The sequence below is a fragment of the Homarus americanus genome, unplaced genomic scaffold (assembly GCF_018991925.1).
Source record: "Homarus americanus isolate GMGI-L3 unplaced genomic scaffold, GMGI_Hamer_2.0 scaffold23578, whole genome shotgun sequence".
NCBI lineage: Eukaryota > Metazoa > Arthropoda > Malacostraca > Decapoda > Nephropidae > Homarus > Homarus americanus.
The window spans coordinates 3,687,643-3,702,097 of record NW_024733231.1 but is presented as its reverse complement, the minus strand read 5'-3'; the positions used below and the strand labels follow the sequence as shown (position 1 = coordinate 3,702,097).

At 41.9% G+C, this 14,455-nt stretch overlaps 1 protein-coding gene across 1 annotated transcript in view; it reads right to left on the bottom strand.

Moving 5' to 3' along the window:
- The window catches only part of LOC121869553 (serine protease inhibitor dipetalogastin-like), a 10,291-nt gene extending 285 nt beyond the window's left edge, over nt 1-10,006 (bottom strand). The window contains exons 1-13 of the mRNA XM_042370945.1: nt 9,949-10,006; nt 8,306-8,419; nt 4,754-4,888; nt 3,893-4,045; nt 3,468-3,614; nt 3,129-3,269; nt 2,812-2,979; nt 2,512-2,661; nt 2,019-2,201; nt 1,597-1,785; nt 1,248-1,412; nt 835-993; nt 1-35 (exon numbers count right to left, since the gene is read on the bottom strand). The exon at nt 1-35 is cut by the window's left edge and continues 285 nt beyond it. Of these exons, the coding sequence (XP_042226879.1) occupies nt 34-35; nt 835-993; nt 1,248-1,412; nt 1,597-1,785; nt 2,019-2,201; nt 2,512-2,661; nt 2,812-2,979; nt 3,129-3,269; nt 3,468-3,614; nt 3,893-4,045; nt 4,754-4,888; nt 8,306-8,408 (1,695 nt within the window). The 5' untranslated portion in view covers nt 8,409-8,419; nt 9,949-10,006 and the 3' untranslated portion in view covers nt 1-33. The remainder of the gene's footprint in view (nt 36-834; nt 994-1,247; nt 1,413-1,596; nt 1,786-2,018; nt 2,202-2,511; nt 2,662-2,811; nt 2,980-3,128; nt 3,270-3,467; nt 3,615-3,892; nt 4,046-4,753; nt 4,889-8,305; nt 8,420-9,948) is intronic.
- Nucleotides 10,007-14,455: the final 4,449 nt, after the last annotated feature.

Below are 14,455 nucleotides of genomic sequence, written 5' to 3'. Positions count from 1 at the left end.
CGTAACCTCCTTGACACTGCTGGTCTTAAGTGTTTCTGGATGTAAGGAAGAAAAATCGTAAGTTTAATAATAATTGGGACCAAAAAAATCTTATATTTTTCTCAGGTAAAATTCTTAAAAAATTGCATCTTATATAATAAAATCTACACTCATTCCCTCCCTCTCTCCCTCCCTCTCTCCCTCTCTCCCTAGCTTCACCCCTCACCTTCTCTACCTCCCTCCTTCCCTTCCTACATCCCTCCCTTTCCCTTCCTCCCTCCCTTTCTACATCACTCCATCTCCCTCCCTACCTCATTCCTTCTCTCCTTTCCCCCCTTTCCCCCCTCACCCTCCCTCCCCCCCTCTCACCCCTCTCATCCTCATCACCTCCCTTCCCCCTCACCCTCCTCCCCCCCACCTCCCTCACCTCCCCCCCTCACCTCCTCCCCTCACCTCCCCCACCTCCTCCCCTCACCCTCCTCACCTCACCTCCCCCCCCCCCCTCCCCCCCCCCCCCCCCCCCCCCTCACCCTCCCTTCCCCCCCTCACCCCTCTCTCATCACCTCCCTCCCCCTCACCCTCCCCCACCCTCCCCCTCACCCCCCCCTCACCCTCCCTCCCCTCACCCTCCCCCCCTCACCCTCCCCCTCACCCCCCTCCTCCCTCCTCACCCTCCCTTCCTCACCCCTCCCTTCCCCCCCTCACCCTCCCCCTCCTCCACCCTCTCACCCTCCTCACTCCCCTCACTCCTCCTCCCTCCCCCCTCACCCTCCTCCCCCTCACCCTCCTCCCTCCTCACCCTCTCACCCTCCCTCCCCCTCACCCTCACCTCCCCTTCTCCCTCACAACACTTACAACAGGCACCATTGGAGACTTTGATAAGAGTCGGGTTCTTACACACAGCCAGGTCAAACGAGCACGGATTACTGTAGGTGACACCATCGTTACCACACACTGGGTTATAGGTGAAGGGGCAGGTCTTATCACACGATGAGGAACCACCTGACGAAGGCACTGTAGAGGAGATACCGAGAATTACCTCTTTATTGAGATGTTATCAGGTGAAGGATATTTGTTATGTATTGAAGGGAATTTGTTCGCTACTGTATGTTAAAACTGACTTATGTTCAATTAAATATATCAGTGAAAGATAGACAGACAGACAGACAGAGAGACAGACACAGAGATAGAAAGAGATAGAAAGAGATACAGACAGACAGAGAGACACAGAGATAGAAAGAGATACAGACAGACAGACAGACACCTACCACAAGGCCCGTCATTCCTTTTCTGGATAGTGGCGTCACGACACATGACAACAGTAAGTAGACAGACGTTATCATAGGTGACCCCGTCATTGCCACAGACAGGTGTGTAGACCCGTCCACAAAATACGGGACACGGTGGGAGGGCAGATGGTACCTGAGGGTCATCTGAAGAAGGGGAAGAAGGGGGGATTATTAGTTAGGTATTTGTGTTGTGTTGTGTTGTGTTGTGTTGTGTTGTTGTGTTGTGTTGTTGTGGTGGTGGTGGTGTTATCTCTCTCTCTCTCTCTCTCTCTCTCTCTCTCTCTCTCTCTCTCTCTCTCTCTCTCTCTCTCTCTCCACCCACACTTACCACAGCGCCCTTCCCTCGCAGCATTGATGACTCTATTCTCATTACAGGCTGCCAGATTAAGGAGACAAAGGTTGAAATACGTCTCACCGTCGCTACCACACACAGGAGCGAACACCCTACTACAGGTGTTGGCGCAGGGTGGCGACTCAGTACCTGCCGGAGCAATGCCCGGGGCTGATGTCGCTATAGCTGAAACGGTGAGAATGATGTCATTTATTTTTTTAGTCTGTGAGAGTGACATCAATATGGGGTGAGAATTTCTTGCGTTCAACTTCCTTTCTGTAGTAAATTCTTCGCCTCTCTCTCTCTCTCTCTCTCTCTCTCTCTCTCTCTCTCTCTCATATATATATTTCCAGAGCACAACCATACCCTCACCTCTCCCCTCTCTCTCATAAGCACTAGATATACTCCTATTTACTCACGACAAAGACCATCGCTACGCCAGGTAACAGAGGAATCCAAGCAGGTAGCCACATCAAGGTTACATTGGTTGGGATAAGTTGTACCGTCACTACCACACACAGGGGAGTAATTGGTTGGACAAACGGAAACACTCGGGCAAGATGAACGAGACCCCCCTCCAGACGATGATGCTGCTTCGTTTTCTGTAATGTTAATTTTGTTTCATACTCATTTTCTATTACTTAAATTTGAAGACTAACTATACTAAGTTAAGAAATAATAATAGCTTCGTATTTGCAGATAATTATCCCCATTTATCAACTTTATAATGAATAAAATACGTTAAACAAGGTAATTTCATCAATAATTAGTCATTTAGTCATATATGAAGCTACTGACATCACAAAAACAAGACCTCAGTCAAAGAACTATTTCAACTAACTAAAATCTCTCTCTCTCTCTCTCTCTCTCTCTCTCTCTCTCTCTCTCTCTCTCTCTCTCGGATGGACTCACCACACGTCCCTTGGCTCTTGACCGTCAGTGTTGGGTCATTACAGCTTATTGACCTCAAGATACACTCATTCTCGTAGGTAATCCCGTCACTGCCACACACACGGGACACGATATCGGGACAAGTTTGTGGGCACGACCTCTGACTGGTAACTGTGTTGGATGGGTAGTAAATAGTGGTGGTATAATTTATTTTTCATGGGTATCTATCTATCTATCTATCTATCTATCTATCTATCTCTCTATCTATCTATCTATCTATCTATCTATCTATCTATTCAACTCTCAATGAATCAGTCTTACCACACTCTCCATCGCTGACCTTGGTGATGGCGGGATTCTTACACGAGGCAGCGTTGAGGGCGCAGTTATTTCCATACGTTTTGCCATCACTCCCACACACAGGGGCGTAGATAAAGGGACAGGCTGAATTACAAGATGGGTTCTGCCGTGGAGGTCCGTTTGGCAAGTCTAGAAGATGGAAACGTCGAGAATTCAATCATTAAATAGTAAAGATGAAGTACAAAAATAATTTACAAATACCTAATCGTAAAAATAAATAAGCATCAAATTCTATCATTATTTTTTTACTGGATGTGAATGAAAACAGAGATACTTACCACAGGGTCCATCGTAGGCTTTGGTGACCGTCTTGCCTTCACACACTGTGCTCTCCATCGTACAGGTGTTAGGGTAGGTAACATTGTCATCACCACACACAGGTAGGTACTCTCTTGTACATATCCTTGGGCATTTTAGCGCTGTGGGTGATAGGTAGTGAGTTCTCGTGTGGAAACGTGGATATAATACGTACAGACAGGGATAAACACGTACACACAGGGATATATAGTTGCACACATGTATATATACGTACACACAGGTATAATACGTACACTCAGGTAGTTATAACACGTACACGTACACTTAAGAAGACTTTAAAACAAGGATAGTATACATACGACAGGCCCCGTTCCTGGCCTTAGTGACCCGTCTGCCAGCACAAGCCTCGCGCATCAAGAAACACTCATTGGTGTATGTCCTGTCGTCACTGCCACACACGGGGGTTCTCTGCCTAGGACAAGTGGCGGGGCATTCCTTCTCCACGACTGTCAGGGAGAGTGTGAATGAGTGACGGTCAAATGTCAACAAATGTGGCCTTAAATTCCTGGGAAAAATGTGTTATGGTTCTCATTTGATTGTAGAACAGTTGAACTCAGGGAAGGAAGCGAGAGATAGAGAGAGAGGTAGGAGGAAAGTGAGAGAGAGATAGAGAGAGGGGGAACGTAAATGACAGAGAGAGAGAGACAAAAACAGAAGAGAGAAAGAAAACGGAAGGGGGGACTACGAATGCATATAGAAACACAACTCAAACGCCCCCACTTACCACATCTACCCACGTGTCTCCTGAAGAGTCCTCTGCTGGGGTAGAAGCAGGTGTAGTACATCAGGACACACGGGTTGCTGTAGGTGGTGCCGTCAGACCCACACACGGGCTTGTACGAGCGGTCACACACGTAGTTACAAGAGTCTGGTGTGGCTGTGGACAGGTACAGATGAAAGATGTTTGGTTAATACTCTCACAGGGACCCATATACCACACCCCTGATGAAGATGGTCGCGAATCACAAGCTAGTGGAAGCTATTTTATTGATTAAGGGCAAGTAGTAGTAGTAGTAGTAACAGTAGTAGTAGTAGTAGTAGTAGTAGTAATAGTAGTAGTAGTAGTAGTAGTAGTAATAGTAGTAGTAATAGTAGTATACAGAATATTGGACAGGATGAACGAATGAATCATAGAAAAATAATAATGATAATAATGTCACTTCTCATAATAAAGAAACAATCAACCTCTCACAGGAACCGGGGACCTCAGAAGTAAAAACAACAGGTAAAATAATATTCTCACGGGAACCAGGACCCCAAGATGTAAACAATAAAATCTCAGGGGCGTGTGAAATACTCTCACGGGAACTAGATACTCGACATGTGAACTAATAGGAGAAAGAATTATAGTTTCACATGATTTGGAATCCTAACAAATCACTTTAGAGATAATAATGTCACTGAAATAGGTTAGTTTAACTTTGATATATTCAGTAATTAATGAAGGAATTACGTATGGCAATTGTACATCTACTTAGAACACGTACTTAAAGGTCTTACTTGTCAAGTGTACTAACCTACTTATAATACGTACTTAAACCCCACACCTTATCGTGACACAGAAACACATAAGACATATACTCACTACAAGACCCATATCTCTGGGGTCTGAGACGTGGACTGTTGCAGGAGGCTCTCAATAGGAAGCAGAAGTTTGGATACGTCAGACTGTCTGTGCCACATACGGGGTTGTACACGTAATCACATTCCTGTTGACAAGCTGTGGTAGAGAGAAAGTTCTTTGTTTAGTTAAATCTATGTGTGTTTAATTATGTGTGTGTGATATAGAGCAGGAAGTCAATGTACTTTCTGAAAATTTAACACTGAGACTCTACCTTAACTAGATACCTTTACTTAACACACCAGTTAGGAGACAAAATTAACACTGAGACTCTACCTTAACTAGATACCTTCACTTAACACACCAGTTAGGAGACAAAATTAACACTGAGACTCTACCTTAACTAGATACCTTCACTTAACACACCAGTTAGGAGACAAAATTAACACTGAGACTCTACCTTAACTAGATACCTTCACTTAACACACCAGTTAGGAGACAAAATTAACACTGAGACTCTACCTTAACTAGATACCTTCACTTAACACCAGTTAGGAGACAAAATTAACACTGAGACTCTACCTTAACTAGATACCTTCACTTAACACACCAGTTAGGAGAGAAAATTAACACTGAGACTCTACCTTAACTAGATACCTTCACTTAACACACCAGTTAGGAGACAAAATTAACACTGAGACTCTACCTTAACTAGATACCTTCACTTAACACACCAGTTAGGAGACGAAATTTACACTGAGACTCTACCTTAACTAGATACCTTCACTTAACACACCAGTTAGGAGACGAAATTAACACTGAGACTCTACCTTAACTAGATACCTTCACTTAACACACCAGTTAGAGACAAAATTAACACTGAGACTCTACCTTAACTAGATACCTTCACTTAACACACCAGTTAGAGACGAAATTTACACTGAGACTCTACCTTAACTAGATACCTTCACTTAACACACCAGTTAGGAGACAAAATTAACACTGAGACTCTACCTTAACTAGATACCTTCACTTAACACAGTTAGGAGACAAAATTAACACTGAGACTCTACCTTAACTAGATACCTTCACTTAACACCAGTTAGGAGACAAAATTAACACTGAGACTCTACCTTAACTAGATACCTTCACACACCAGTTAGGAGACAAAATTAACACTGAGACTCTACCTTAACTAGATACCTTCACTTAACACACCAGTTAGGAGACAAAATTAACACTGAGACTCTACCTTAACTAGATACCTTCACTTAACACACCAGTTAGGAGACAAAATTAACACTGAGACTCTACCTTAACTAGATACCTTCACTTAACACACCAGTTAGGAGACAAATTAACACTGAGACTCTACCTTAACTAGATACCTTCACTTAACACACCAGTTAGGAGACAAAATTAACACTGAGACTCTACCTTAACTAGATACCTTCACTTAACACACCAGTTAGGAGACAAAATTAACACTGAGACTCTACCTTAACTAGATACCTTCACTTAACACACCAGTTAGGAGACAAAATTAACACTGAGACTCTACCTTAACTAGATACCTTCACTTAACACACCAGTTAGGAGACAAAATTAACACTGAGACTCTACCTTAACTAGATACCTTCACTTAACACACCAGTTAGGAGACAAAATTAACACTGAGACTCTACCTTAACTAGATACCTTCACTTAACACACCAGTTAGGAGACAAAATTAACACTGAGACTCTACCTTAACTAGATACCTTCACTTAACACACCAGTTAGGAGACAAAATTAACACTGAGACTCTACCTTAACTAGAGACACTTAACACTGAGTTAGGAGACAAAATTAACACTGAGACTCTACCTTAACTAGATACCTTCACTTAACACACCAGTTAGGAGACAAAATTAACACTGAGACTCTACCTTAACTAGATACCTTCACTTAACACACCAGTTAGGAGACAAAATTAACACTGAGACTCTACCTTAACTAGATACCTTCACTTAACACACCAGTTAGGAGACAAAATTAACACTGAGACTCTACCTTAACTAGATACCTTCACTTAACACACCAGTTAGGAGACAAAATTAACACCGAGACTCTACCTTAACTAGATACCTTCACTTAACACACCAGTTAGGAGACAAAATTAACACTGAGACTCTACCTTAACTAGATACCTTCACTTAACACACCAGTTAGGAGACAAAATTAACACCGAGACTCTACCTTAACTAGATACCTTCACTTAACACACCAGTTAGGAGACAAAATTAACACCGAGACTCTACCTTAACCAGATACCTTCACTTAACACACCAGTTAGGAGACAAAATTAACACCGAGACTCTACGTTAACCAGATACCTTCACTTAACACACCAGTTCGGAGACAAAATTAACACCGAGACTCTACCTTAACTAGATACCTTCACTTAACACACCAGTTAGGAGACAAAATTAACACCGAGACTCTACCTTAACTAGATACCTTCACTTAACACACCAGTTAGGAGACAAAATTAACACCGAGACTCTACCTTAACTAGATACCTTCCTTATAGGATTTTATTAAACGCTTTTTATTCATTAGGTCAAAAATTCACTTCCTCGTTCAGTAATTCATTCAGGAAATCAGTCACGAGTTCACTCACCCACCCCTACAGTAACTCACTCATACACCCAGTCAAACATCCGGCCACCGTGACACAGCAGGTCACCTCCAACAGCATCCGGCCTGGACCTCCTTTGTTGGGTTAAACAATGGTTGGGGTGTGATTGTGGTTAAATGCGACTCAACTTTTTTACTGTTACTTTTTTATTTTATCCTCTTCCCCAATGATCGGCTCGTTAGTCGATTGGGCGGTCGGTCACGTCTCTGTTACACACTGTTGGCAAGTAATGGGCATGTACTGGCTTTCTGTTAGACACTGTTGGCAAGTACTGGGCATGTACTGGCTCTCTGTTACACACTGTTGGCAAGTACTTGGCATGTACTGGCTTTCTGTTACACACTGTTGTCAAGTACTGGGCATGCACTGGCTCCTGAATGCATCTGTCAGGTCTTGAGGCAGCTCACACTCGGTGCCGTCACAACACTCTCTGGCAGATTGTTCCAAGCGTTCACAACTCTCACTCCGAAAAAAGTTTGTCCAGACAATTTTCTGGACTTGTGGCTTCTTCAACCTTGAGCTGTGACGTTAAGAAGAGGGGAATGTTCCTTGTGGGTACCTATTGTTATTATTAGTAGTAGCTGTTATTGCTGGAGTAATAGCAGTAGTAATAGTATTAAGTGTAGTAGAGCGTAGTAGTAGTAGTAGTAGTAGCAGTAGTAGTGTTTCTCTTATAAAAACTAACCTAACTTATCCTAAGCTAACGTAACCTAAGCTAACGTATCCTAAGCTAACCTAACCTAAGCAAATTTTAACTAAGCTATATTACCACCGTGTTGTTTGCCTCCCATGGCCTATATTCTACGGTACCATTGCGTAACATATTAGGTGTCATTCACTCCTGTAGCCCCTCTCTCCTCTCTCCCTCTCTCTCTCTCCCTCTCTCTCTCTCTCACTTGTTGGTTGCCCTAGAATCAGCAGCTGGGAGTCCGCGGGTGGAGCTGTCAGCGCCTGTAGCAGGAACGTCAGCAAATAGGGTGCTGGGTCAGCCATTTTCATATCCCCGTCACCTGGATGGGGTCATATGAGATCCTTTAATTAATGTTATTGTTATTGTTAATCACTACTGACATATACACCATCACAATCACACTAAAAGCTATGTCCCTCAATATTGTCAATGCCTATGGCCTGGCACTTGACATTATTAGGGACCTGCCACACTTTGCCATAAACAGATAAATTGTACCGGGAATTTCCCCCCACACACACACTCATCATTCTGTCACTTTATGTAACTTGCTGACAAAACAATGACCCTTCAGGCTTTTACGCCCTTAATGCATGAGTCATAAAGGCAAGCATGAACTCCGCATGCTTCCCAGATGGGCGCTGTAAACGCTTCTGCGCTTCACCTTGCACAGGATGTAACTGGGTGCCCAATAAACTAGCCCCCTCGGGAGCAATCTAAAAAAATCACTAAAAAAACATAACTATGGTAAATATATATATATATATATATATATATATATATATATACATGATACATATGGGGTAATGTATATGTATTCGTGATCCATAATAAGGGTGAAATTGTATACCCCTGTGACAGTATATTAGTGAGGGTTATTCACCTCTCTCTCTCTCTCTCTTTCTCTCTTTCTTTCTCTCTCTTTCTCTCTCTCTCTCTCGACCAAAACACGATTGCTCTTTGTACTCAAACACTCACTCAAGTAGGAGGACGAGCCATAAACACATGACACTCGTTGGCACTTAAGCATCAGAGTGCCACTTACACTCACAATGGCACTAAAGAGATTTAAAAAAAAACAAGTGCCACATCTGACTCTCCTTATACCGTGATTCTTTGTGATTCTTACGTCAATTACTTAAAGATTCTCATGATTCTTACGTTAAATTTACCTTTGATAATAGTGATTTGATTCTTAGTTATCAATGATTCCTACGAGTGAGTCAAAGATTCTCAATGAGTCCTACGTCTCTTAGTTAAGGATTCTCGAAGATTCCTACGTCTCCTAGTTAAAGATTCTCAAAGATTCCTACGTAGTAAATAAAGATTATCAAAGAGTCCTACACCATAGTTAAGGATTCTTAGAGAGTCCTACATCAGAGAGTTCAGCCCTAACTAAAAATCGTGACCTTGCAATACTACCAGTTTCGTGCGATTAATTTTTCGCTCCAACTGAGAATAGCAAAAATATACATACATACATATATACATACATACATACATACATACATACATACATACATACATACATACATACATACATACATACAAAAATAGATGGAAATATTGTTATTCTATCAACCTTACCTTCAGTAACGTCTAACTTAACGTCAAGATGCGTAAATTACGATTCAAAATGTATAGTTCCTATGTTTAGTTTCATAGATAAGATTCAGAAAATATCCCTTCTTTTTTGGTTTACGTTTGTGCGATTCAGAAAAAACAGCGTCTTTAGTTACGTTTCTATTTGCGAATGAGAAAATATCGTTCGTCTTTTGTTTACGAATATACGATAATATCCCCGATGTGTATGACGTCAGTGGAGAATGAGGAGGGAGCACTACCTACCCGGTGAGAGGGTCAGAGAGAACTGCCTACCCGAGCGAGAGGAGCCTGTTGTAGTCTCCCTCCAGCAGGATATTGTGAAGGAGGGAGGGAGGGAGGGGGGGGGTAAGGTCATGGATTGGCGGATGGTTGACTGTTTTTCTCACTACACCGTGACGCCTACACACGCTCACACGCACAGAGATGGGCGTATACATTGAACCATCACGTACACACACACACATGCACTCATGATCACGCTCTAACACTTTCAGAACAATGACCTAACCTAACCTAACCTAACCTAACCTAACCTAACCTAACCTAACCTAACCTAACCCTAACCTAACCTAACCTAACCTTACCTAAAATTGAAATGAAATAAAGATGATAACAAAAATTAAATCAAATCAGTTTTGTTTCCTCACGGACGACAAGATGGCGACACCCGGACGTGAGGCTGAATACACACACACACACACACACACACACACACACACACACACACACACACACACACACACACACACACACACACACACACACACACACACACACACACACACACACACACACACACACACACACACACACACACACACACACACACACACACACACACACACACACACACACACACACACACACACACACACACACACACACACACACACACACACACACACACACACACACACAGACACACACACACACACACACACACACACACACACACACACACACACACACACACACACACACACACACACACACACACACACACACACACACACACACACACACACACACACACACACACACACACACACACACACACACACACACACACACACTTTATGTATATATTGTCCAGGTTTGTGAGTGTGTGTGCGTATGTCTCTGTATGTGTGTTTGTCTTCCCACCACTCCTCCTCTTCCGTCTTCCTCCTCCTCTTCCGTCTTCCTCCTCCCCTTCTTCCTTCTCCTCCAACACCTCCACCTACCCCCACCTTCTTCTCCTCCCTACCTCCCCCCTTCCCCTACCCTCTCCCTCCTTCTACTCTTCCTCCTCTTCCTCCTTGCAGTAGTTGAGAGAGAGAGAGAGAGAGAGAGAGAGAGAGAGAGAGACAGAGAGAGTTGTTACCTCGAGTGCTATATGGAACACTACTCACGTGTGAAGGCTTCTTAACCCACCTCACCACACCTACCTCCTCCTCCTCAACCTTGGCTAACTACTAACAACTACTGTAAAACTACCACAATTTCAACTACAAACAAACAAAACTACTATCAAAATTACAATTACAACCACGACTACTACTACAATTGCCACCACACCTACCTCCTCCAACCACAATTCCACCTATAAACATTGACCCACGTCCCAAACAACTCCCCACAAATATATTCCCAAATAAATTATTGTTTTATCCATATTTTTTTACGATTTGGATAAAGTTTAGGCAAAAAAAATTATACTTGTGTTATTGTGTTCAGTCATATGTCAATTGTTCATGGAAGTTTATCTTAGCGAATAGTTGAACGAAATAATGTGAGAATTTAGCTTTTAATTCAGAAATATATAAATAATGAAAGGTTAAAAAATAATCTAAAAAAATAAAACACTTTAGGCACATATCCAATCGACTTCCAAAAAACATTGACAACACAATAAATTAATACAATAAACATACATATTTCTCTATGTAGTAATGTATACCAATATAAATCACTATAAACACTAGAAATAAACACTACAAACAAACATACGGACAAAGAAAACAAAGATATAATTTTCGTTACATCCTGGAGGTAGATTGATCTGGTTGCCGCTCCTATCGACCACTTAATCTGTTGTACTCAAGTGAATCGAGATAGACAAACAGACAGACAGACAGACAGACAGACAGGCAGACAGACAGATCGATAGACAGACGCACAGACACACATTCAGATGGATATTAGTCAAATCCACACAAGGTAGAATACATACCACCTCCCCTACAAAATCCTTCACGCTACTCAACTACGACTTCTACTCTCCTACAGTCATCAACGGGTCTGGGCGTGGTTTGATACGCCTATTTAAACCAGGGATACGCCTTGTTTCTACCTGTACAAGTGCGTAGTTAATTACCTGGATCCCTGTTTGACAACCTGGGTCCGTTTTTTCACGTGTATAATGTACATATATATAACCATGTATGTCTATGTATGTATATATATATATGAACATGTATGTATCTGTATATCCATGTATGCGTGTGTACAAGGTCACCACAACGTACACATATGACTGTATATCCACACTTCCTTCTGATATGGTTCAATATCTGTAACTAGACCATTTTACTTAGGCACAGCCATTCTCTGGGGCCCCGTGACGTCACTTCCTGTTTAGCTAAGGTATTGATGACGTTACTTCCTGTTTAGCTAAGGTATTGATGACGTCACTTCCTGTTCATCGGGATATATAGGTAGGTAGGTTTAAGGGCGAGAATGGCAGGAAAAAAGTTAGAGGGTTGTAAAGAAGTAAGAGGGCGAGTTAGAGAGAGAGAGAGAGAGAGAGAGAGAGAGAGAGAGAGAGAGAGAGAGAGAGAGAGCTTTAAATAAAGAGTGAGAGAGAGAGAGAGTTAAAGAGAGAGAGAGATTGAAAGATGGATAGGTAGATATAGAGATAGACAAACACAGAAAGAGAGAGAGAGGGAGAGGGAGAGAGAGAGAGAGAGAGAGGTATATCTCACTTCAATAACCCCTTCAGCAGGAAACATCAAGACAGTGTTATACACAATTACCATTTCATTATAACACATAAGTAGGTCCTCTCTCTCTCTCTCTCTCTCTCTCTCTCTCTCTCTCTCTGGGAACTCCACACCTCCATGAGCTCTTGCTTAAACTGGCACCGGATGTACTTAAGTGCGTGTGTGATGAGGCACTCGGGAAGTACTTGGGATGACCTCTGGCCGTGAGAACTTGAAAAACTTAAGATCTTGTGAACGATTCTCAATAACTCTGGGAAGTTAAATTACTCTAAAACAAATAATAAAACAACTTTAAAACAACCTTTACACGCTAATATAAAAAAACATTAAAAAACATTTAAAAAAACATTAAAAAACATAAAAAAACATTAAAAACATTTATTTCCCAATGTTTACAAAGAGGGTGAGGCTCTCGGTCGTGGTGAAAATTCCCAAGAACTGAGTACCCCGATGGTGACTCAGATTTCACATGAATATGGATCCTCAGTGCTTATGTTTTATTTGTGCCTTTGTACTTGTGTCTTGGTGGTTATTTTTTATTGTGTTTTTTTTATTATTATTTTTCTCAACAGGATAAAGCCCTTCCTGTCTCTACGGTGATTTGAATACAATGTCACTGCGCAATAGTATCTCCCTTTGTTTTGGTTTGATGTCTGTGTGTGTGTGTGTGTATCTCTCTCTCTCTCTCTCTCTCTCTCTCTCTCTCTCTCTCTCTCTCTCTCTTCCTTTTCCCTTAGTTCCCGTTGAGATGATGTGAACTAACCGTGAAAGACTCGTCCGCGTGAAATTTACCTCCCTGACGATTAGAGAAGCCATGGTCACAACCACCAAGCATATATACGACATTTCAAAGCTAAAATAATGAAAATAATGTTCTCATTTATATTGGAATTCGGTGTATAAACGACGTATTTTTTATTCCATGATGGCGGATTTGTGGTCTCTTGAAAACACATGTAAACAATCCAAACTCAACGAAGGGATTTGGAATATTTATGATTCATCTTGTAGCTTCAATTTCCCCGATTAAATGACTTGATTGGTGGTGTTTTTTTCCGCGTGAGGGAGTTTTTTCTTTTTTTTTTACGAGGATTCTTACAACGACTGATATTTCCTGCAAGTAATTTTTTCATCTTCCTCTAATGACATGTTGGCAATTATTTCCCTCGTTCACTTTCATTCATTCCAACTAACTGCTGGAACCGATGACACTATGATATCGGTAAAAGCCTTGAAGTTACTGTATGAGACAAAATATGCCTTTGTTTATGAGGAAAGACATCAGACTAGTGTAATATAGGAAGTACAGTATATTAGGATAAGTCCTCCTCCAACTATTACTCCACTATTAACAGTATATGTGTGTAAACGTGTAATATAGGAAGTAGAGTATATTAGGATAGTTACCCATACAAACATTTACTCGAGGATCGTTTTCTCTAACGTCATTTTCTACAAGTCTACGGGAATTACTCGCTGTTTTTCATATACTGTTACGTGAAATAGAATGAAAATTTTCCTTAACCATTGACCTGAATGGTAAATTCCTTTGACAGTTGATGAAATGCGCTCTCGTAACCTTTAAAACATTACTCGGCAGATGCTGGGATGAACGAAAGATCCCCAGTGGCTGAAACTTATCATATATGAGTGTGACCTTCAAGACCCAGTACATGCCCACACTTATCAACAGTGCGTCATAGAGTCTTCACCGACCGCCCAAGCGACTAACGAACCGATCAATGGCGAATACGATGAAAGTAAATATA